Genomic DNA, 26,681 nt, shown 5'->3' on the forward strand with positions numbered 1-26,681 from the left:
CCTCAAACCTCTTTGCTGGTACAGAGCCAGAGGAAATTGCTTTTTCTCTTCCATTTTCTCAGGTCTTAGAGGTTTGTTTCTGATGGTGGATGGAGTGGAGGGGTTAGTCATTGACCTTACGCTCCGTCACAACACCCCACTGTAGACTCTGGTTAATAATAATAAGATGGGGTCGTGTATGCTGACTGGCTTCATCAGCCTGTTCTCCCTGAGCAACTCTCTTATTTAAATCTCACATTCAACACAATAGCACTACCTGAAATTCCTCGGAGAACCCATCAGCGGCCAAGTTAGATCTTATGCAGTTTATTTGAAAGCAATGTCTCATTCAGAGAGATAGAAATCATGCAGTTCAGTAACCAATACGTGATAATCACACGAAAACAGGAATTCATTATACGATCACGAAAAAACACGAAATTTCGTGATAATAGAACGATAAAAGAATAAAAAAATATGTGACTTTATCACAAAACTTTGTGAGACTGGGTAGAATAAAATAAACCTGTACATGTTTTCTCTCTAAAACCACATTTACACAATTAAAAAGTCCTATTGTTTACCCCACAATGATTTTGAATGGTAGACTTTGTAAATAGTTTTTTTTTTGGCTTACAACCTTGTGAACTTACAAAACCTGCAAACCTGCCTTGGAGAACATGACTTTGAAGAATATTTTCTATATTTGGGTCTTACAGGGTTAAACTAATATACTAAAACACCTAGGGGCGGTATCCCAGAAAGGGCTTATCTTAGTCTCAGGCTAAAATGGATCCTTGAACTGCCTTAATTTAAAAGGCAACTTGCATTGACATATCTTAACATATATCAGTGCTATTGTTTTGTCTCAAGATGCACACCAGTAATGTCCAGGAAACTGTGCCTTAAAGTAATACATTTTATTTATTCAAAGTCATAAAAAAATCAGCTTTTAGATGGCTGCAAATGCTTCAAGTGCAAACACATCTCTTTCACTGCTAATAACGGACATCATAATTCATATTTTTTTCTTCAGTTCAATATTCTACTCACAACAGATTACACATTATCAACCAACAATAGGCCTGAAGGGGTTTTGATCCCACATCTAATCTAATCACAGATGGAGACCTGCATGTCCTCAGATGCCACTCAGAAGTATGATGTAGAGGAGTGTCAAAGATAATGTGATAATGTCTTTGAGGTTCTGGAGTGCTGGTGGGCTGGATGAGCAGGATTTGGGTTAAGTGCTTGAATGTGTGGTTGAGGTGTTTTTTTGGGGGGGTCTTCAGTAATGGTTGGTGGTAAGGCTGCTGTATGGATTATGACGGCCTGCTGCAGATTGTACGGATTATGGGATTGACCGACGTCTTGCGCGTAGATTGCATGAGAGATTGAGAGCAGATGGATGTGATTTGCATGTGATTATCCCTCTGCATTGTCACTGATCTTCGTCATCCCGTTTCATTTTCCCAGAATGCCTTGTTCATCTCAGGCACCAAATCAAACCCCAATCCCCTGCGACCTAGCAAGCTAATAGGAACAATTTACATTGCCCATCCCTTTCCTTCTTTTATCACCTCTCGGGCTTCCACAAATTTCTCACCTGTAATAATTTGTGCCTGTTTTGTATTCCTCATTAACCTTGCATTGAGTATTTCCTCTGTTATCTAAAGGTCATGTCCTTTGGTACTGTACCTCTTAAGCTCACTCCACTCAAATAATTGAAGTGCAGAACAACTAAATGCTATTTTTAGTTTGCAATATGCTTATGAATGGGTGCAACAATATTGCGCCCTAAACCAGGTCATGCTGGAGTTGTGCCAGGTGCACCCACATAATCCTGATTCATGCTAAGGGGATACATAGAGTACTTAATATGCAACCCTGTATCACGAAATTATATACCTATAGCATTTCTGTTTACGTGTCACTGTCACATATTTTTTACTAAACTGTTTTGTCCTATTTTTGTTTCAAACCATTGATGCTTCGGTTTAGGGTAAGATTTGGTGTTTGCGTTAGGATGTCACTTTAGGTATTGGTTTATACCTTTTTTTCATTATTTATTTTATTTTATTTTATGATTTTTAAACAATTGTCGCCTGGCATTACGGTTAGAGTTGGGTTTGGGTAAGGATGTCATTGTATGTAAATCTAACCCTAAACCGAAGCCACAATGGTAAGACAATAGGACAAAACAGTTTTGTAACAAATACTTGACAGTGACACGTAAACAGAAATGCGTGACATGTTCATGCAAAAAGGCGGAAAAGCGTGTCAGTGTCACGGAAAAGACTCAAATTTACGTAACTATAGGTACGTAATTTCCTAATACTAGGTTGTAATATGACATAAATGTGTTTATGCAGTAAAACATTTGCAGGACAAAATGGATCAGTCTTATTTGTTGAAGAGGATAAGGTATGGATTTAAGTTAAAAAGACACATTTTTATTACATTTACGCATTTGGCAGCCCAAAGCGACTTACAGTGCATTCATGGTGCACATATTGTAGATTTTTTATAATTGTGTATTTTTGGGGAGATGGAACCCATGACATTTATGTTGCTAACACAATGGTCTACCAACTGAGCTTCATATTCATCAGATATTAATGCTACACTAGACAACTAGATGTATGTTATGTAAATGTAGTGCTTCAAAATATTGCATTAGTTTAACCCATGGTTGGGTAAATATTAGAGGATGGATACCCGAACCGAGCCCGACGGGACCCGACGGGCCGGGCTCGGATAAATATTTAGAAATTATGTTTGGGTTCGGGTCGGGCTCGGCGCAATAAGGCATTAAACATTTGAAATTTAAAACAGCTTATTATAATATGTAGGTAGCCAATGGACCTGTTTAAAGCGATAGTTCATCTTAAAATGAAAAAACGCGTTCTTATTCATCTAATGTTTAATAGCAGGTTGCGAAACAACTTCATAGGTGCATACGGCCACCTACTGTATCGGGTGCACAGCATGAGGGCGAAAATACACTATAAGGGGCTCCTGATAAAGTAGGTGGCAGTATGCACCTATGAAGTTGTTTCGCAACCCGCTATTAAACATTAGATGAATAAGAAGGTGATGTGAACGTGCATATTTCTCTGGGGATAGTGTTGTATTAGAGGTAAAAAATTATATAAATACTGTTCGGTTTCTCACACAAACCGATCGTTTTGTGTCTTAGGACATCGATGTGCCGTCACGAGCTGCAGGGTTTAATTTCGATGCTTTTTCTCTATCGGATTTTGTTACCATCCACTTCCATTATACAACTGACAGACTGAAAAGGTTGGAGTTAAAAATCTACATTTGTGTTCTACTGAAGAAACAAAGTCACCTACATCTTGGATGGCCAGATGAACATAAAAATTTCATTTTAAGATGAACTATCGCCATCCATCTGTGTGCGGAAATGTGTTTATGTTGCTGTTAACTGTGTTGGGCTCGGGTCGGGTTCGGACATTAATATCTTAATGCCTGTCAGGTTACGGTCAGGTTCGGTTACTGCCCTGTCGGATGTGGGCCGGGCTCGGACAGAAAAATGCGACCCGATCCGCACTCTAGTAAATATGGGAGAGAACCAACTGTTGGGTTATAAATAAATCTATACTGGGTTGTTGTTACCCAACTTAGGTAAAAACAACCCAGCATATGTTTATTCATAACCCAACAGTTGGTTCTGTCCAATATTTTCCCAAACCTAGTGTAGCATTATTCAATTAATTTTACTCCACAAATTGCACTATAATGTTGCCCACAGCCACTGATCACTGATCAGTTTTTCACATCCCACTACAAGTAAAGCTCTGGATTTTATGGAGAAACTGATTTTCAAACCGAACTAGCAGTTATGGGCAGGTGTTTTCAAAGCAACACAGCTTGAGCGGGGCCGTGCAGTCATAGGGTCGTGCAGTATTTCCCACAGGAGGCTGTTAAAGCAGGGTTAATCTGCTTGCTGTCTCTTCTATATATGGCTTCTGCTAATCTCTACTGTTAAAAGCTGTGTGAGGTTAACTCGAAAGCCACAGGGTAGCCGCCTTCGAAAATGTGTTAAAACTGGAACACAAAAGTACGGTTTTCTTATTTTGTGAGAATATCTCATGTCAATTGAAGAGATATAACAGATGGTTAATGGACAAATGCGGGTCAGCTGATACCATCAACAGCTCTTGAAATTGTCAGTAAATAGCAACTGTTTGTGTAATGGCGACTCGAATTGCTTTTTAATGATCGAAAGATAGCTGTCAACTAAATACAATTAGTTACAATTAGTTAATTAATTATATTATAAACTACTTAAACACAATCGCATAGCTACATTTTGCCTCAATGGAGGATTACTACAATGTTGTTGCAGGCAAAATTACATACGTTTAATACGTTTGTTTTGATTCTATTATATCCAACATAAGCTTATTGCCTGGAGTCAAGTGTAATTCATTTAACTAATATAGTACTTTTTAAAGACAAATTTAATTTGATACCTTTTTATGTGCGCTTTATCTTCATAAGCGTTTGGACTAAATGAACACATCAAATTCACAATCCCAGTTTATTAGACAGTGTTTGCTAATTTATCCTTATTTAAATCGGTTCATTACCGGTGAGGTCAATATCCGCGGATATAAGCAGGTAGTTCATCTTCACCGACACGAAACATTGATTTTGTGTAGTGTGTGACGAATACCAAATAAACAACAAGTGACACGTTGGACACATTGTTTACCGACACGCTATACAGTCCCTCAGTTTGAGAGCCATGACAGGTGGAAAGTGAATAGATTTTTCCGCTGTCTGACACATAATGACAGAGCACAAACAAGCACTAACTTGGATCCATCTATGGCAAGCTACACTTTGCTCTTCTGATCTGAAGATTGAGAGCTGAAGTGACACTTGTTTGAGTGATGTTTGGACCATTACTTTGACAGGCATCTCTGTGGATGGTCTGCGACATTTACTGTAGATCCCTTCAGTGTGTGTGTTTGTGTGCGATTAAATGGGCTCATCGCCCGTCTCTGACGTGAGGTCATGTGATATATCTGCAGTGTAACGCTGAACGATTTGTCGTATCCGTAACAGCGGGACAGACAAATGATCTCACTTTATGATTGGTGGATGGAGTGACACACTAATACCATTACTGTCTCTTCACATCAGTTTTGTTATAGCGGTTAGCTCCATCTATTTAACTGAAATGTCTCTTTTGTGGTGCTAGTGATGAAAATGAAATTTTACACAGGTTTCTGGTACACTTGTCTGCTTATGGTTGGAAAAACATATGGTGCCATCTCCGATTTAAGGATAAGCCGCCATTGCTGTATCTGGGTAGTTGGGGTTTTCAAACAAACCTAATGCTTTGATGGGCACAGAAACAGTGTTTATATGTTAGGGAATCAGTCTACAAACACTAATAGTCCTCTCTGCGTATTCAATGTTGGGAGGATAAAGGTATTTTAGCTGTATTTAAACATGGCTCTTAAACTTATTCATGAAAAAATGTACAAACGTACAACTGAATCAACGCATCTCTTAAAGTTACTTAACTCTTATTAAAACATCTATGTAATGCTTTAATACATTTTACTGAATGCCATTGTGTTCACTGGAGTGGCAAAGCTATCCATCTTTCTCGAGACTTGCGTTTAAGTTTCTTTTTTCACTTCTTACATCTTTTTACCTCATCAAGTGAGACAAATCATGGCTTTTTATAAAGTGAAAGTGTTAAAAGTACTCATCTCAAGAGAATGGCATGCTATAGTTTGTTTAAACAGCTTCAAGTCTTTAGTCAGAGTAATTTGCCTGATAACATTTGAAGGCCACCATGACAGCTTAAACTTTTTTCCTTTAACATTTAATTAAATGCCTGTTTTTCATCCAATAAAATAATGCCAAAAATTATTATTATTTTTTAATGTACTGTAACTTGTTCTTACCAGCAAAACTCTCAGCAATAACCCTATGGTATTGTAGGTGGCTAACAAGATATGGTTATACAGTTGTACGTATGTGTTTTCAACCCTGCATCGAAAAAAAGGCGGAAAAACGTGTCAGTGTCACGGAAAACACTCACGAAATTACGTGACTATAGGTAAGTAATTTCGTGAGTGTTTTCCGTGACACTGACACGTTTTTCCACCTTTTCGTGAACATGTCACGTATTTCTGTGAACGTGTCACTGTCACGTATTTGTTACTCAACTGTTTTGTCTTATTTTTAAACCATGTCGCCTGGCATTAGGGTTAGATTTGGGTAAGGATGTCATTTTATGTAAATCTAACCATAAACCGAAGTGACAATGGTAAGAAAATAGGACAAAACAGTTGAGTAACAAATACGTGACTTATGTACCTAAAGGCACGTATGGACCAGCGTGACAATGTCACGTTTTGCAGCGTTTGAGCGTGAGCATGTCACGCTTTTCTGTTTGTGTCACTGTCACGTATTAGTTACTGAACTTTTTTGTCCTAATTTCTTACCATTGTCGCATCGATTTAAGGTTAGATTTACATTAAAAGACATCTCTACCCAAACCGAACTCTAACCCCAACGTCAGGCGACAATTGGTTAAAGTTTAGAAAATATAAAAGAATAAGTCTTGTATCTTTTTTTTTTTAAACCAATACTTAAAGTGACATACTAACGCAAGCACCAAATCTAACCCTAAACCGAAGTGACAATGAATATTCCTAAATGGAATTCAAAAAATAAAAAGATTAATAAATTATATGCTAACATTTTATTAATGTTTTATAATTAATAAATAATTAGTTAATGATGAACTAATCATTTGCAAAATGACTAAACGTTTTTGAATAATAACTAATATGCTAACAATTCATGTGTGCATGTTCTTGTTAGCCAATATGGTACATCACTTATACGTTATTGAAACATTAATTTTAAGTGGAAAAATTATAATTTTAGTGGGTTACAGTATGTTATGTCCTTTGACTCATCAACACAGACTTGGACGCATGGAATCTGTGAGGTCGAGCAATAATGTGAACCGGTTTTACCTTTCACTAAAGCTCACATCGGATGGAGACTCCATGTATATCAGAGAAGACAGCTGTCTAAACCCTCCAGTCAGCCCTTACCCTTACAAGCTATGAAGTATTCAACACCTCTTATAGATCTGTATAGATAATTGGAAAAATGCATGAATAAATCATTAACAAAGCTTTCTGCATACCCTAATCTAAAGTGTAAACCAAACATCATTTATAAATGTTACACATGGTTTGTAGATGTCTGTTACCTGTTACTAATCATGTGTATATGTATACAAATCATTAACAAACCTTTCTACATACCCTAATCTAAAGGTAAACCCATGAATTGTTAGCATATTAATTATTATTATTATAACGTTTAGTCATTTTGCAAATGATTAGTTCATCATTAACTAATAACTTATGAATGACTTACAACTGCATCAACAAAACATTAATAAAATGTGTGACTTATGGATTTGTGGTCAAGGGTCACATATTTCTTTGTTTACAGATTTAAGAATTCACTTCACAGCAATTCTGTTCAATATGAAGCAATTTTCTGTGTATGTAGGTAATTGTTAATTTTGGTAAATATGTTAATTCAGTAGTTTTATTTACATGGCAACATTTTAGTAAAGTCACAGATGTGGCCATTCCTCTAGTGTCTCTTATCCTTAAGTCACCCTGTTGTTGTTGTCTGGCCTCCTTTCAAACATCCACAAAGACCTTAAGACATTACTGACCTTGTTTCAAAATTCCAGCGTCATTTCTGGTTACTATAATACACACACAGATACCCTGGCACACGATATTGCTGACCACTACATTTAAACGCTCAGTTTGTTACAATCCTAAATCCAAACCATCAGAAATATTTTGTTATACAGTCCGGAGGAAGTGTAAGTTGTCAGAAAGCATCTTTACAAAGTACAGTATAAGACATGAAGTGATGCCCTCTCTGCCTTCTCCTCCATTTCAGAAGATGATAGCTGACAACGTCTGACCCTGAAAAGCACCTGCTCCACAGAACTTCAAAGTATCGAAATATGAATGTTGAACAAATCTCTTTTCGCATCTCAGGCTGTGAACATCCTACTAGTCCGAAGCTAAAGAGATGGATTCGGTCATGATGGTTATACCCACTGTGAAAAGATCAAGAGGAAAAACGAGATCACATTTACTTTTGATTAGATTAATGGAGCTCTCCGTTTTCTCTACAATGTCTCCTTAATGTCCTTGGGAGAAAAAATGACTAACAACTGTAGACATACACAAGTCCCTATCCCTACAGAGATGATGAATGAGTTATGATTATTGTTTATATTTGTGTGTATGTGCGTTTGTCTGGAGTCCTTTTATTAAATATTCATCCATTACTGCATCTTGTCTCTGACAAAACATTGTGTGTATAGACAAAAGACATGTCTGTTCTGATCTAAATGTGAACGTCTAAAACCGAAGGAAACGTTCACCATCAAAGTCGCACGAGTTCGACATGAAACAACTCAATTTGAATGCTTGTTGTGTGCGTTTGCCTCAAAGAATCTATCAAAGTGCTATTGTTCTTCAATGTTCTAACACAAACATCTCTGCGTAATCTGCAACATTACCTGAAGCCATCACAAATAGTTACCACTTGAATTTATAAGTCCTAGATTTTTTCCTTGAGGACATCAAGCCTCTGTCACGATCCATTTTAAACATAATATTACACTTGGTTCTTTGTGTGAGTGTTTGAGTGTAAATGCATGATTTTAAAAATGGCTAGCGGATGAATAGATAGCTAGAGAACTTTTCTCAAAACTAATTCAACACTCTTGAATAGGATGGTGCTACACAGTCAAGATACTGTATATACCCTGCTGTCCCTGGGGTTGTACCCTTTTAAAAAGCACAGCTTCGCACCTAAAGAGTTTATTGTAGTACCTCAAAGATACATATTACTATCTCAAAGTGGCCATAATTGTGCCTAATGGTACATATTAGGACCTTTTAAAGAGCACTCCCCGATTGACAGCTGATTTTGACCATTTCTAACAATGTAGTAAAGAAAAGTTCACTATAAAGAGAAAGAAATGGTTCTGTTTTGATTCCTATTTTTGTTATAAAACATGACAGACATAAACTTGCATAAACTGCATGGCTCGGCTCGCTTTACTATGTTTCATTTTCCACTGCAGTTTAGTGCCACTTCAAAGTGGACGGGATTATAGACTTATTGTTACAGTCACAGCGCCTCTCACCATTGTGACATCGTCGTAAACGATATACAAACAAACGCAAAACACTGGAGCAAGGGAGCATATCGATGGAATGGTGTGGATTACTGCAAAAAAGGGAGTTTGGGAACTTGTACAACAACTCACAAATGACGACATAACTCAACACATTCTCACTCCCCAAGGCGTCAAAATCTGAAGCATGTTCAAACGCCTTCAGCGTCAGTATGAAGACGCGAAGGGTGCCCCTATGCGTCACTATATCGACAAAATGGGAACTCCGTTGCTTTCATGCTAATCCCTCAGCGTCGGATATAGACGAAAGGGAATCCCGGAAGGTGATGCCGTCACGTTATGCGACGATCGGCAGGATCATGCCGCTTCTGGACGGTAACTACTCAATTTTTTTCCAATTTTTAAACCATTGTCGCTTGGGGTTAGACTGAGGGTTTGGATGTCAGTTTAAGTATTGGTTTATACTTTTTGTCTTCTGATTTTTAAGCCATTGTTGCTTGGGGTTAGGGTTAGAGTTCGAGTTCAAGTTTGGGTTAGGATGTCTGTATTGGTTTATATTTTGTGTCTTCTGATTTTTAAACCATTGTCGCTTGGGGTTAGGGCCAGAGTTGGGTTTGGGTTAGGATGTAATTTTATGTAACAGAAAGTCATTCTAACCCCAACCCAAAGCGACAATGGTAAAAAATTTGGGACAAAAATTGAGAAGTTACCATCCAGAAGCGGCATGATCCTGCCGATCGTCGCATTACGTGACGGCATCACCTTCCGGGATTCCCTTTCGTCTATATCCGACGCCGAGGGACCAGCACGAAAGCAACAGAGCTCCCATCTCGTCGATATAGTGACCCATAGGGGCACCCTTCGCGTCTTCATACTGACGCTGAAGGCGTTTGAACATGCTTCAGATTTTGACGCCTTGAGGAGTGAGAATGGGTTGCATAACTTGGTTTGCTCAACAGTGCACGAGTAAACTACGGGTATTAATGGTACTTAAAGCTTGTTATCATAGGGGAATCATTTAAGCACGATATAGCACCTCTCTAGAACCATAAGTGGTGCTAAAGAATGACTATATCACCACTTACGGTTCTACATAGCACAATATGGTTCTACAGAGGTGCTACACAGGGTGTACATTGGTGTGGTTAGGCACTAAGAATGGTTCACTGCTTAGTAATCATAGGGGACCAATTTTTGTGCTATTTATCACCATTTTTTAGAGTGTAATGTTGCATTTAGCAATTATGCTGGTAGTGATGATTCTCTCTGACCAATCAGTGATCTAAAGTGTTTACCCGTCACATTTTAGTATGAGTATGGGTTAAAATAAGCATCAGGTACTTGGTACTGCACATACACAGTGGACCCCCCCCCAAAGAAAGCTGTACCGAGTCAGACTATGCAATGGAAACCTTCTATAAGATGATGAAAATGCTCTTAGGACCCACTGTGCCCATCCCAGAAATCTCTCCTCATTTTTACCCTTTGACCACCCCCTCATTTCTCCCATGCAGAAGATTGTTTCTGTCATGTTATGTCTCCTGAACTTCTGAAAGTGTCAGACATCTGAAGGTGACAGTCTGGGAGGGCAAAGACAGCAGTGGCCCCAGCAAGACCTTTTAGTCCAAAAAAAGTATCCATTTCTGACACTGTGGTATTGCTTTCATCCTTTTAGCTCTCTCTCCGTGCTTGTTTTCCCACCATGATTCTCCACATGCGTTGCGCGGCATTGCACTGATTTGATTTCCCAGCTCTTCTTTACTGCTCTGCATGACTTAATCAGAATGACAGAGTCTCAGAGCCCGGGGAAAATCTCGCTCCATCTCTCTTTTCCTCACTCTGCAAGTTTGTGCTGGCCGTGACAAACGCGCAGTGGCACCTTTCCTCGTGTTGTGTTTTTGCACAGATCCTTGTCAAACACACGCTGATGTGCCTACACAAGATCCTTGACTTGTCCTCCTCATCTCCTCTTCCTTTTGAATTGAACATTTTCAAAAATAGCCCTTAACTTAAGCACCTTCCATAAGAATCACCATAGTGTTCTCTTATACACATATGTTTTGTTTTAAGTGAGACCTCTTGGGTTCTCAGAAGAACTATAGCGCCTTTTCTTTAATCTAAGAGAAGTTCTAGTACTACATTATGTTTTCTACCACAATGGAAAAGCGTCTGGGCCATAAAATCTTCCTCTAGTTGAAAATCTATTGTTTAAAAGCCTGACAGGACTGCTGCCCCTCTCCCGTTGGATCCGAATGTGTACAGCAAGTCACCGTTACAAAACAATATGTGTTCAATTACATGCAGCTGTTCTGTAGTAAATATAAGGTCATTAAATATTGAAACAGACCCCTGGAAAACCCTTCACACATTCAATTTAGCCAAACAATTATTTGTGCCTAATTGTCCAGAATTTGCAGATAAAGCGCTTGACCCTTCTGCACTACGGCAGTAAGTGCCAGGTCTGGCTACCGTATCCCTGTCTCGATTGGCCTGCAGCCCCTCTCTCGTACAATTAGAGACAACAATACTCACACCTGTCACTGGATAGATGGCCAGAGAGCACAATGGCATCTGTCTGCCCACGTCTGAATCTATCTTTTTCTCTCTCTCTCAAATAAACTCTCACAGGACAAGCCTCGGTTGCCCGTGTGGGGTCCCTCTCCTCTTCTGACCTGTAAATACTGCAGGAGGTATCTGGAGCGAGAGAGGCTGATGCTGTTTGACAGTCCCTCCTCGACGTAATGTCTTCTGCCCTCCCTTTCACTGCCATCTCCCACCGTTCTTTTCCACTCGTCTAAGCATTTTAATGACATATGCTCGCAGGCTTTCTCCAGTCGCAGAGCGCGTCGTCTTCTGAGCGGGGGGTGTCGCGGATGGCAGTGGAGAGGGACGGAGTAATGCCGACTGATTTTTGCTCCATTTTCATTACGTGCAATGATGGGAAATGAAAACACATTTTCGATCCTCAAAGCTGGTAATTTGCCTTTGTGAGAGCCGGGTCCCCATCATCCGACCATCTTTCATCTCTTCCTCATGCTGTTTTTCTTGATCTTTTCTTTTGATCTCTTTCTCTCTTCACTATTCATTCTGTTTTTTTATTTATTTCTTTGCAAACTGTATCTTTTAACTTTATCATCACAGAGTTTGTCTCACAGTGGTCTACTGTATAATTGTAGTCTAAACTTTTTTGGTCAAACTGATGGGCTCTTATACCTAGTCTGTATTTTAAGGCATTTTGGATCTTTTTTTCTGAACACACCCTACAATTAATCTGCCTTTTCACCTTTATTTGATTAAATTAAAGCATTGTAGCATATATACTGTGTTATATGGGCAATCAAGGAATGCATTGTGCCAAATTCAGTGAGACTGTAAATGTAGTATAGCAAATAAAGCAAACGAAATGGCATTTTTAAAAATACTTAAAATTATATTCAATCCTCAAAATTTAGTTTTTTTTAATATTTATGTGTGCTAATTATTTGTAGGTTTATTACAGTAGCACATTATTAGCTTCAGCAGCTAATGCAAAATTTGAGTCATGTTCTTTCCAGCCCACTCTCACGAAATTTCGTTATATAGTCACGTAATTTTTGTATTCTTTTTTTGTGATATTATCAAAAATTTCAAAGTTTTTCTGTGATCGTATAACAAATTCCTGTTTTTGTGTGATTATCCAAATTGGTTACTCAACTGTTTTGTCCTATTTTCTTACTATTGTCGCTTCGGTTTAGGGTTAGATTTACATAAAATGACATCCCTATCCAAACCCAACTCTAACCCTAACGCCAGGCGACATATAAAAAATAAATCAGAAAAAATAGTATAAATCAATATATAAAGTGGCATTCTAATGCAAGCATCAAATCTAACCCTAAACTGAAGCAACAATGGTTTAAAAATGGGAAAAAGCCGTTGAGTAACCAATACGTGATAATCACACAAAAACAGGAATTCGTTATACGATCACGAAAAAACACGGAAATTCGTGATAATATCACGAAAAAGAATAAAAAAATTACGTGACTTTATCACGAAACCTTGTGAGACTGGGTAGGTTCTTTCTTTATTCTTCACAACCTTCCAGCATCTATTGCTATATTCATGGCGAACTGGTTAATCCATACACAAATTGATCTACACCCAGGTTAGAGGATTGGGAGTTTAGTATCTCCTGTTCACCTAATGTTTTTGGAATGTGGGAGGAAACCCACACTGACACATGTAGAACATGCAAACTCCACACATAAAAGCCACCTGACCTAGCCAGGGCTCGAACCAAGGACCTTCTTGTGCCACCCACTGTGCCACCCCAAGTCATGTGCTTACATTGCATTCAAAGTATACTTTACTTTTTCAATAGTATCTGTGTTCCCTGGGAATTAAACACATGACCTTAACATGATGCAACATGAACAAATTTATGAAGTTCCATCTTTTATGTTGCTTAAAAACAGCAAGGCAGTTTATGAGGTTTGCATTGCCTTATTTAGCTGAGATAAATACTAGCCACAAAACACACACACACACACGCATAGACATATCGCTCTGTTTCCATCCATGTCCTACATAATTTGGGAGCAGGGGAACACTGGAGCAAGTGTAGTGATGAAAAGGGTCCCGGCGGCCCTGCTCAGGGCTAGTTTATGACGTTGTGGCCCATTCCACCATCGTGCTGAGTGGCTTCCACCTCCAGGGACCTCAGGTTGAAATCTGGATCAGGTCTCCACTGGGCAGAGCTCTTCTGTGCGACATCATTAATTCAGCTTAGAGAATTTCACCAGTCAGAGTTACCAGACTCTCTGTACTTCAACTCTCTATTTTTCTCATGCTTACTACTGCCTTTGTTGCCTTATCCCTCTGCTATCTCCATCGTTCTATTTCTTTCTTATTTTGATCTCTTTGTTGAGTCAGGGGAATAAAATCTGGACTATTACAGTATATATGACCGTGACACACTCAAATTAAAGACACACAAACCTACATCTTTCAATGATTTTGACTTGAGTGCAAATTTCGCAATAGGATGCTGAAAACTGGGTTTGAAAAAGTCCACATGGTGACGCATCTGTGGATTGTTTCTCACATTTAGACAACTAAACAAATATATTAGGAACGACATGAAAATGTCTCTTCACGTTTGACAGGTGACAGGTGCAACTCCACCAGACGGAGACTCTGGTTTCTCCAATGTTTAAGAAAACTACATGTAGTGCAAAATATGAAGAAATATAGATGCTATTACATTTTCTGTCAATGGTATTCTACTCTAGATGCCCATGAGGAATATTTTATTGCTCAGTTGTTGATGTTTCAAATCTCAGGAGAAATTATTGATTCGTCAGATAGGTTTCAAGTATCAGTTTCAGATGTTTCTAGTAAAAATCCCCAGGAGAGATGAAAATAGACAAATTGTTAACATACAATAAGACCGACTATAACATGAATGTGGATTGTGAAACTCAAATAATTTTGGTCCGGAAGGATCTTACGGGAAATAATCATTTGATACCTCAGACTTGTTTGCACCACGTATGATGTACAGTAAATATCTATTTCATTGCAGTCTAGAGATATGAAAGAGATCTCATGTGCGATTTCAATTGATTGTGGCTTTGGCAGAAGTTGTTGTTGGCTCGGTCAAATATGGACAAACCCAACTATTGGATTAAAATGAACCTATATACTCAATTTAGCCCAATTGTTGGGTTTGTCCATATTTCAACCGACCATGGATTAAAACCAGTAGTTGAAGGGGTGGTTTCCCGGACAGGGACTAGACCTTAGTTTTATCATGAAATATAACTAGTTTTAACAAACATACCTTACTAAAAACATTACTTGTGTGCATTTTGAGGCAAATCAAAGGGCACTGATATATTTTAAGATATGGTTGTTTTCAGTTTGGACAGCCCTTACATTTATTTTAGACTAGGACTAGTCTAATCCCTGTCCGAGAAACCGCCCCTAAGAGTGCAGTTGACAGTAACAAGTGATGAACAAAATCATGCAACATTGGTTTCTCATGTCTTATTGACAGATATAGAGAACATGAAGGCAATGCCATCAGGCTATAATGTAAGCAGTCTTAAATTCATATTGCCCACCTGAGCAATGCGGCTCATTCTGTGCAACACATAGAATGAAAGGAAAACCTCCGCTGATGTCTTTACATTCATCAAACTTTGAGCGTTTTACTTTCCCTATGAGGAAAATTGGGGCTCGGCGGCTCACATTCCTATTCATCATGCTTTCTCATTAGAGTGAAGAAACATCAGGGGGCCGCACCTCTCCTGAATGTGTCCGGCACGCTTACCCCCTTAATTGCGCCCGAGCCTTTTGATGGGGTCCGGTTTCCATTTTCACCTCGCCGGAGCCAAAATGATGAGTGCGATAGAGGAGATGGAAAGTACTGTGAAGTATAGACGTATTTTCACTGAGGATGCCATAAAGGCCCAGACATGAAAAGAGTCCCATAATTCATTTTCTTTTCTCTACCCCTCTCATCTCACACCCGGCATGCTGGAAGTGTCCTCTGCCTTTGTTGGCCTTGTCTGCTGGTTTACGAGATGAAAGTTACTTGTTTGGCAACCTTCAATCGCAGGAGGCAGAAGGCCTGAAAGACGCTTTTGTCTCCGACACTTCAATGTGCTCTCGCACTCAAAGAGTGTGTGTGTCTTTATCCGTCTATGTATGGCATACTTTTGTCTGAGAGTCGGAAAGCTATAATTCTTTTAACACAACACAATAGAGATGAATAAAGCTGTTGTACATGTATAGGTGATAACATTTGTCATCTATGCAATTGTAAGTTTGGCATAAGTATTTAAGTGCATTTCAACTTAAATCATCCAAAGACAAATCTAAACGTATACCCTTACTCTCTATCAGCAATATGTTCAATGATTTTGAAGAGAAGCATTGGATCCGAAATTAAACATATAACATGAAACAGAACTAAGCCAATGAAGTCTTTCCATCTCCTTTACCAAGTCTATCAAACACAAGAGCAACGAAAGATGACCTTTGGGGTATGAAAGTACCTTTTCTTTACAAAAAGGCTGCAAATATGGCAACAATGAAAGCATATGAAACATCAAGAAAGACAATGAGGCACCACAGAACTTTCTGGTAACACTTACAACGTGCTGGTGTCAAGGGGGCCACACTTACACATCATCTCTTTTGCAGAATCAGACTTACAAACCGCAAGAGTGAATGTGTTTCAGCACATTTGTTCACCCTGACAAAACAATGTCTATTTTTGCGGTTGTCTGCTCCAGGTAAGAAGCACAGAGTTTAGTACTTTATGATATTAAAAATGAAGTATGCATTTTATGTGGAGGGAAAAATAAGACGTATACATACAGACAGCCATGCCAATGGTAAAAACTATCAACAGCTTTCATTTACTTTCAAATGTACATCAATGTCTTTTCTGTTGAGCTTTACCAGTTTTGTGCATGGGTAGACTTCACAATCACGATACCAAATAACAACCTGCAAATCGCTTCCAAGAATCCCTTCTTGTCTTGCTGGAAAACCGAAGCTGTTGACTTTCCTACATACCTCAAAAATGACTTTTTTCTCTTTCTATCAGTACAGAAATGGCTCTCTAAAATTTTCAAATCCCTTCTTACCCAATTGTCTTCTCATTTCAGCACAGAAAGAGACTTATGAATACAATGTGTTTATTATTAAATATTATCCACAATATTCATGGTCAACCAAATAAAAGGCACTGTACAAAACTACTTGTCAAACATCTTCAGTAAAAAAAATCTACAAAATAAGGAAGTGTAACCTAATCTCTATCTGCTAATAAAATACACCAACCCAGCAGTCTGGTGGTCTGTGTAATATGTTGACCTCGCATACACTTACAGCCTATCATCTTCCTTTCCCCTCAGGCCCGGATCTTTTATATGACTGCAGTCCACTTTGCTGCTATTATACTGCTCTTCATGGTAACATCATCACTTAAGATAAGGCTTCAATAAACTGCACTCTCTTTTAGGGGCACTCTGCTCTTAATCCAATCTCTGAACGTTAGCACCTTTATCACTGGCCTTCCCGGAGACCCTTGCATCGCCTCCAACCCCCATTTCCAATAACACACAGACCATTCTCTGCCTCAATGTTAACTCCTCTCTGTTTAGCTGAGCTCCAAAAGAGCCATTGAGGAGTTGATTAAATCCAATTTAAGTAGCGATTCCTACGTGAAAGGGTGGGGTTTTTGCGGGGGCGAGGGCAGGACCGCTGGGAGCTGGGTTGTGGCCAAACGGCAGAGCGCCACGCCAGCGCCTCCTGCCCGGCTCGCTGATTCCCACTAATGTCCTCAAGGGACCGAGCAGAGACCACTGTTAACCGGCCCGGGAGGCTAGCCAGAGAGAAACCCCTGCCAGCACGATTGAAAGGATAGCAAATCGTTTAGCCACCCTGATGGCACATTAGCATTTTTTCAGTCACCGCACTGGCATTGACCAACTCCACGCTATTAAACTCCATTTAAAGTCGCAGCTCGCAGGACACCGCTGTTAAATATGTCTAAATAAATAACCATAAGAAATAAATAAATACAAGTTCTCTGTGAATTGGATCTCAACAGGAACCAAATCATAATGCATAAAAGCCTACGCTACATTAATTATAGTGTGCCTGTGTTTTCCCCCTTACAGAGAAGCACTCTGAAACTGGAAAGACAAAGCCCAAAATGAGAAAAAAATAAATTTTTAGCGCAACAATGCTGTGAACACGGAGGCTGGAAACTGGAAAATAACTGAATAAAGGACGTGCAGATGTGCAAAGAGCAAAGTCCTTCGCTCACCGAATTCAAAACCGCTTTCAGAGCATGCAAAACCTCTTTTGTTCCATGGGAGCAATCGATAAAGCCACATTGTTCATCATTTATCTTCTCATTGATGTCCTCTTTGAATTCAAATAAAATGGGAGGAATGTTTGAGACGGGTACCTGCTTTTGCCAAAGATCCAATATGGTTCTGACTATTATAGACATACAAGATGAAAAGATGCAGTAATAATGAGGTACATTTGATCAATATACATGTTTCTGGGAAATCTAAGACTAGACCTTGGCATTAAGCTATAGAAACTGCATACAGTATGTATAACATTTATGGCATAATAGAACATTTCTTAAGTTATTTTTTTATTTATGTAATAAAATTTTACCGCATTTTGTTTTTTGTGTCTTTCAAGGGTGTAGTATTACACATATGGAGGCAAACTTGAAGCATTGACTGTACATATGTTTTTATTAATCATTAAATAAATATTGTGGGAATGTGGTAATTGCTCTTTTTAATTATTGGGGGTTACCTCAACTCCACTGCACCCCCTGTAGGCTGTAACCCCACAATTATAGCTAATGCTGGGTACACACCAAAAAATAATAGGGCTAATTTTCGGCCGATTTCCCCCCTTCCGACAATCCGACAATGTCCTGATTATCTTGATGGTTCCACAGATTATCTTATTGGATTTTCCCTTGGTGTGAGGTGTGTCAAGAGTGTCCGAACCTAATCGGAAGAATGTCGGAGGCGCCCCGATCGCGGATTGTAATTAAACATGTTTAATATTTACGATCAGAGCTCCTGATATGTGGGGCGAACCCCGAGAACAAATGCAGCACGCTCTTAAGATTATCACGGGAAATTAAACAATATCCAATCGGAAAGCGAGATTGGATATTCTCCATGACTTCACCCAAACCCTTTTCTGTTTTCCCCTTGAATTTTCTGTGAAAATAATTCCAAAGACTATCATTGAAATGTGTTCCTGCATATCGTCCGCCAGATTTCCTGTGTTCACAGTCAAGACTGGTTGAAAATCTGTTTGTGTGTGGTGTGTTGTATTTGACACATCATGGCACACTATAGGTGCAAAACGGTTAAATCTAGTATTTTTTATCATCATGTTTGTGGTCACATTTTGAAAATCTTATGAGATGTAAAAAATCTTTTGGTGTGTACCCAGCATAACATATACTTTTGGCCCGATTCATTTTTATTATTTTGCCCTTGAACATAATGAAACATTAAACATTTCGCTATTTCCATAACCAATATTCCAATTTGAAAGAAAGAAAGAAAGAAAGAAAGAAAGAAAGTCTCTTTCTGTCTAGTAATTCTCATCTCAACACACTAATTAGCAGAATTAGTATGGATGAGAGCTGCAATCGTGTTTGAGTTCTGCTTGGAGAACTTGGATGTCAAGACAGTAGCCATTAGTATTCCTGCAAACAGATGTGAAAGTGTTTGAAAGAACAGTGGAATTTGGAAAACTTCAGTAACTTTTCACATGGAAAAGTTTCACTTAAAAATAAATCAAACATCTATCTCAAAGAGAGCAAGAATGGCCAAAACTGGGCACTACAGGCAACATGGTTAGACCCAAGGAAATTGAATGATTTTTATTGCAAAATTCTCTTTAAAGTGTTTTAGTACCGTGTTTTTAAGAATGCAAATGTTTAAGAAGCTAACAGAACTGAAAATCCACAAATAATAACATAAACAATTTTCTCAAGCTATACCTAGCAGGCCACATCAGTCATACAAAAGCACACACATACACATACGCTACATGCTGTACACAAAGCTTTCTGTTACCTTTAATAGTTTAAGTGCGTCTGGCAGCCTGTAGTGATTTGGAGATTTCGCCCCAGCACTCTTGTACAGATTTTGCTCATTTCATTCATAATAGCAGGTTCACACCTTATGTTCAAGTATTTTTTATCCATGATTCCCACAGTAAAAGTTTAAAGACTGATTAGCATTTATATTGCCACACAATGGCTCATTGCTGCGACAATGCAACTCCCCACTATTACCGCACAAATGTACTCACAACACAGTCGTGTCACTCGAAGTCATGTAACACATTCAAGTGTGACATCAGACCAGGAAGCTGTGAAAAAGAATGGACCATCCAGTTCATTCAGGTGTAATATTGCCACTGTCCCAGATACTTGCGCAAAATCTCCCGCCATTGTCAGACTGGCAACCCAATTCCTCCAGTGTTTTGTGTGCTGCCACATTGCATACATCTGTGAGCTCCTCCAGCAACACAAGCAGTCAAACGTTTACTCTCTCACTTTTATTTACCAGCAGGCCGCCTCACCGGATACACTACATCTAAGAAACAGCACGGAAGAATCAGGGATTTATAGCAGCCTGGAAAATTCGTGCAACTTCTTACAATACTGTATCTGGGTCGATTTTTAGTCTGCCCTTAGAAGAGCTGACCAGCTCAGGTCTGTAATCCGAAGTATGCGACCTGCATGCTGATACCACTCGGGCCCAGATGCATGTTTTTGTGCCATTTCCCTTTGCCCTGTGACATTATGCTTTAATCACAAAACTGATGTAATGTGAATGCCAATTGGCTGATGATGTCTGAGTTTCAATCTCTTACGATTGAGCTGTAAGTTCAATGCTGTGAGTTCCCAAATAAAGGTTAAGTTACAGCATCTACCAGCATCTAGACCAGCTTCAGCTTCACTTTTTGGTTCAAATAGTTGAGTTTTACAGTCTAAATCAGTGTTCTTAAACCCTGGTCTTGGAGGACCCCCTTCCAGAAAGTCCTTTTTTAAAACACCTAAACCAACTCATCAGCCTCCTCCCAGAATGTCTCCCTAAGTTAATGATTTAAATCAAGTGTGTTAATAAATGAGGCATCTAAACAATCTGGAAGGGGGTCTTTGAGGACCAGGATTGAAGAACATGGTCTAAATAATGCTATATGCACTAGGATTAGGTTAGAAGACTCATAGCAAAATGTACTAGTTAAAACAAGAACAACATCTCTGTTTATTCCACGCATTAGGTTGCAATTTAGGTGGCATTAATCTCAACCATAATCTTTAGCAAAATCCTGCAGTGTCCCTGGGAGATTGACCTTCCCTAACCTCTCTTTACCCGACCATGGTTCATCGAGAGAGCCATATCCCTACCTTTGCCAACCCCCAACCCTTTGACTCCACGCCCATCCTTAGAGAATAAACAGAAAGATCCAAGGGGATGCTCGGCAGGTGACCTCGTGAGCACAGCAGCATCTGGTTGAATTACTTAACATCGCGCTTAGCAGACATGTAATCCTCCATAATTCCCATTTCTCAAAAGTGCACCAATTTGGATAAATCCAGCAATTCAGCTTGAGGGCTGTGAGATTTCCTCAGAGATAGCTTCATAAGCATAGAGGACAGAGAGGATGGGCACAGATCAGCGGTGTGGGATTGGAGGAGAGAGATGAAGGGTGGTGGGTCAGGGATTGGATGCTTCTAATGGTTAAAGTCTGCTATGTGGTTTATTCGTGAGGCTTAATAAAGTACAGTAAACACATTTTGTTTATGCACAGCGTAGCTCGGCAAAGCTGCTCTCACTGGATTTCAGGAATCAAGGATAAATTAATGGCTATCTTCTCTTGACCTGAATCTGAGTAGGTGCAAACAGCACAGAAAAGAGAGAAAAACCTTTTTCAATTTTCGAGAAAAGAAACAAAACAAAACATTTAATTGCAACTACAAACACCTTTGATTGGAGAGTTGTGGTAAATTCACAGGATTCCTACATCTTATGATGGGATGAGAACACCTTATGTGTCAACTGCGGAAACAAATTGCAATTTTTAGCCTATACTTCTAAATCGGAAAATATATTGTATAATTTCAGTGTAAAATGTAATTTATGTGTGTTTTAAAAACATTTTATTAGATACCATGACTATTCAAGTCCTCAAGCCCCAAAATTATCCATGACTGTGGATACCATAAAAACTTTTCATATTAACCAACTCTCGAAAACAACGAAGGTTAAGTATATACTGTATACAATATAAAGATGTCTTTTGAGAAATTACAGAAGCCAATGTTTATTTGAGAGTGAGAATAACATGTACAGGGTTATATTAGACAGTTCAAAGCTTATGAAATCACATTTCGGTTGGATCTCACACCAGGTACGAACTCATTAACACCATCACACAGAGTACTGTATGTATCAGTACACAGATCTAGTGTCAGCTCTTTTGCTTCAGCTGTCGATGAAGAATGGCAGGAATGACGCAAGTACACCGATATGCGTTCGCTTTCGAGTTGCGATTTGCAACCGAGGAACCATTATTAGAACATAACTGCTTAATCCAAGGATAAAACATGTCCCAGTCTAGGAAATACGAATGCCATGCAGAAATGTGAAATTAATTAACCCTGAAATATGACTGAGATGTAGTAAATCCATTACTTTTGATCGGATTTGGCCCGTGCGCATGTTGAAAAGGATTTACGATGTTACAAATAATGACTCGCTAAGACCGACCAGGGAAAAATTGTTTCGCGTTCAAGATGAAAACACATTTGAGATGTTTGATTCCTCTGATACGTGTATGAGGCAGTCGAGATTTGGCTATTTTAATTACCAGCCTGCTGAGGTGCAGCTTAGAGAGAGAGAGACAGAGAGAGAGAGAGAGAGAGAGAGAGAGAGAGAGAGAGACGACACTAAATCCTGCTTTCCAGGGTTAAGACACAGCTTATGCCCTTGGCTGTGTTGAGACTTAACACCAGAAGAGGCCTGAGGAGCATCTGCCTCATTTATCAGAACAACACGGCGGAAAGAAGGGATGGGGAGTGATGGAGGACGAAAGAAATATAGACAGACGGATACAGCATGAGTCTTCAGATCTATGTCACAGTGCCCCCAGTGGACTTCGGCATGAGAGAGGAAGAGGAAGGCTGTAGAGAATTTAATGAGACACTCTATAATGTTATTGAGTATTGGAGGGGAGTGTTGGATGGGGGATGAAAGGCGAGTCTATATTAACCCTTTAGTGGCCAATGGATATTTTATGTCTTAAAAGCTATTGGGGGCAGTCATCTACTTTTTTATTAACCTGAATGGTTTAAATTGACGTTTATGACATATTGATTTTTCCCTGACATCTCATTTAAAATCAAAACTTAAATTTGAACATACATTACAACACAGTCAAGCAAATATTTGGTTATTTGTGTTTTACCTTTAAACCAGATACGGTCTTTTATTTTGACAGAAATAAAACACTAATGTCACAATTTTCAGGCGTTATATTACCTAAAAATATGCTAAATCAAATGGTTGCCTCAAAAACTGTTCACGGGTTTAAAAGAGGTTTTTCATAAATATTTCACTGAAATTCAGTGAAAAACACAGATTTCCCTTCTGACATGGGCAGCGACAGAAAACGGATAAAGAGAAAAACATTCTCATCGAGGGATCTATAAAAACAGGAGAATTGAAAAAGTGGACAGATTGAAAGAGGTCGAGCATCGGAGAACTGCTGCTTTTGTGAAAATGAGCAAACTGCTGTATGACTAAGAGAGCGAGAAGAAAGGGGAGGAGAGAGAAAACTGCAAAAGAGGGCAAGAGAGAGAGAGAGACGGGCTCTCGGACAGAAGGTTTGGCTGTGGTGCAACAGCTTTCTGAGCAGCACAGGGGTGAACTTCTGCCCGTCTGTGTGCCATCGGTTAGGGCTTGTCATCAGGTGTGTTTGTGTGTGTGTGTGTGAAAAAGAGAGAGAGAGAGAGAGAGAGAGAGATGGGAAGAAAGTGCTCCAAGCTTCTAACACAGCTATTGGACATTTTGTCATCCTCACACACACACACACACATTTTCCCTCCTAAATAAATATAAAACACTTGTTTTTCTCTTGTTTTTCGTATATATTTATTTTGCTGTCACCGGTTGGCTCCATAAACGGCAATAATTTGTAAAACACAATTTAGCTTTGGGGAACTTGCCATCCCCTGGGGCCGGAGCAGTGCGACAAGACTGTCTGTTGTTTATCTCTTGTTTACCTGTCTTGGCTGGGCAGCTTTTATTTTATTACTACAATAACTAGCTCAGCTCAACTGCATAGCAAAGCAAAACGATACAACTTCTCCCATCGCTTTCTGTACGTTGAAAGCTTTTAAAAGTTACACGGAGATAAGACGGACCGTTTGACTGCCTTCCCATTCCAGCAACAGTAAACACATCAAATATTTGGCCAACGCATGAGATAATACAAGCCAATTTCCACTTCATTCATAAATTCATTACAAATGAATTTTTTTCTTCGGTATAACAAATTAAATTAACACCTTCAAGGCATTAACAAGTTAGTCTAGATGGCAATAAAACAGTCAGCGTTTGAAATTAGCGAAGCAATTATAAATGCTCAGAGTGGGTCAAAGACAATATTTGTGTTTTGGTTTACAGATCATCATATAAATCTGAACCTCCCCATCTGTCTTTTAAGTTAAATAATAATAAAATCTACCCATTAAAAATCTTGCTAAGCTGAACACATAGCAGGGTAGCCTATACTAACGCGCTAACACTCCTATAAAAAATAAACTAGATCATAAAGCTGACAGCCTCCCGAGGCATGATCTACAAAACAAGCAGCAGAAGTCTTCATAATTCCCACTGTCACACTCGAAGCAACGCCGCGCTCTTTCCCGAGAGCGTTTGTTTCTGTGTACATGTGTGACGTTACGTGTTCGGATTGTCAGGGGTCTTTGCCGTGTTTTAATGAGAGTTGGGGAGAGAGAACAAGTGGAGCGATAAGCAGGTCCTTACTGTAAGTTTGCGCTCTTATCTCGGCTCAGCTTTGATTTTGTGCGCTTTGTAACTGTGAAGTGATAAAGATAGAAAGCAAAAAAGATAGCAGGAGCTAACTAGTTCATCTCCTCATACACTAACAGGGCATGGATATGTGACACTGAAGTCATAACATCAGATAATTCAAACAAATGTAAACACAACATTCTGATCGAATGCTGGCACAGGGATGTCAAATGAGGTCTCGAGGCTCAATGCTTTTAAATATATCTGAACTTGTGTTTCTGGGTCACTGGTTGTTGCAGAAGCGAACAATCAAGTCAATCAATTTAACACCAAGGAGCTGCCAGAACTTCCCCTCTGTGGTTCCCCTCGCTCACGGTGGGAGCGAGCCGCCGACCCCTCTCAGAGGTCTCCGCAGGCAGCCTGCGATTCATTCCAATTGTTTTTCAAAGACAACCCTCTGGTGGCAAACCGCATAAAACATCTATCAGCTAATACTAAGCCCAGTGTTTACAGACTCCGGGACTTTCTAAGAATAACCGCGCGAGTGAGGGGTGCATTGTGTCCGTTCGCCGGCGGCTAATAGGCGTCTTTGTGAGCTGAATGCCCTTTGACATGCCTTCAGTTAGAAGCTTAATACAGCATGACCTTACAAGTTTAATTTTTTAGAGAGACTCTTACAATGGTGAAATTAAGTTTTGAGATTCAACAAAACTCACAAATTGGACAAACAAGATGCCACGGCACTATTTGAAAGACACAGTTTGACACAAACTGCCGAAACCTCAGGGCGGGTGCACAAGAGTGCTTTACAAACTCCCAGAGACACACAGACCACTGACACAACACAACAGAGGAGAACAGAAAGACCAGGCAGCTTACCGTGACCTGTCAACCACAGGATCAGACAGAAGTCCAGGATCATCATGGCACTTTGGAGGGTGGACGACCTTTGAGGCATCAAGTAAAGAAAGCAAATCTCGGAAACTTAATGCACAGGCAAGACTCTTTGGATTGTCGGCTGGTGTCGGTCCCCCGACGTGCCCCCTTTTAATAAAGAGAGGCTCTTTAGATTTGTCTCTTCAAATCAGAGTCTTTTCTTCTCCTTCCGGTGTTCCCTTGTTAAGTCTCTTTCAGTCTCTGTGTGCTGTGATGGCAATCTGCTCTGTCGTCCTGTGGTAACTGAAGTGATACTGTTGTGATGATGTTGTGATACGCAGGTGGACTCAGAAACTCAGAGTACTCGCATGCTCTCGCTCGCTCTCACACACTGCCGTTCCATTCTCAGGCTCTGGGAATCAGTCTGGCTCTCTCTCTCTCTTTCCTCCCCACTCCTCCCTCCTCTAGTCTCACTCTTTCGCTCAGTGGATGAGCAGAGGAAGGCAGGGGCTGGGCTGCTCTGAAACCCCACCCACCTGTTCAAGTGAAGCAGCGTTGTTGTAACAAGAGGGTAGGAATCACAGCTTAGGAATGGATGGGGAATGGACACCGAAAGAAAGAAAGAAAGAAGAGAAAAAAAGAAAGAAAGACAATCTAATGCATACATACAAATCTCTTTTTGAATCTGGCAAGTTAGCAAACAGACAGGCATAAAAAAGACAGAATGAGAAAACAGAATGGATGACATACAAATGGATAGACAGACAGACAGACAGAAAGTTAGAAAGAAAGAAAGGCAAAAAGAGAAAGACAGAATGCAAAACAGACAGACATAAAGAGAGAAAGACAGTATGCGAGACATTCAAACCGATAGACAGGAGGAACAGGAAAGGAAAGAAAGGCAGAAAGACAAAATGCAAGACAGACAGAAAGAGAAAGACAGAATGCAAAACACAGACAGACAGAAAGAGAAAGAC

General features: G+C 39.6%; 1 protein-coding gene across 6 annotated transcripts in view; it reads right to left on the reverse strand.

Moving 5' to 3' along the window:
• kirrel3b (kirre like nephrin family adhesion molecule 3b) overlaps positions 1-26,233 on the reverse strand; it is a 214,101-nt gene extending 187,868 nt beyond the window's left edge. For 2 of the 6 annotated variants that reach the window (XM_055174432.2, XM_055174433.2), the window contains exon 1: positions 25,708-26,231. In XM_055174432.2, the coding sequence (XP_055030407.2) occupies positions 25,708-25,786 (79 nt within the window). In that variant the 5' untranslated portion in view covers positions 25,787-26,231. Of the gene's footprint in view, positions 1-25,707 lie in introns of all 6 variants that reach the window. The other 4 variants (XM_055174430.2, XM_055174429.2, XM_055174434.2 and 1 more) reach the window with 4 other exon arrangements.
• Positions 26,234-26,681: the final 448 nt, after the last annotated feature.

Source organism: Misgurnus anguillicaudatus, chromosome 15, assembly GCF_027580225.2.
Source record: "Misgurnus anguillicaudatus chromosome 15, ASM2758022v2, whole genome shotgun sequence".
In the NCBI taxonomy this organism is placed as follows: domain Eukaryota; kingdom Metazoa; phylum Chordata; class Actinopteri; order Cypriniformes; family Cobitidae; genus Misgurnus; species Misgurnus anguillicaudatus.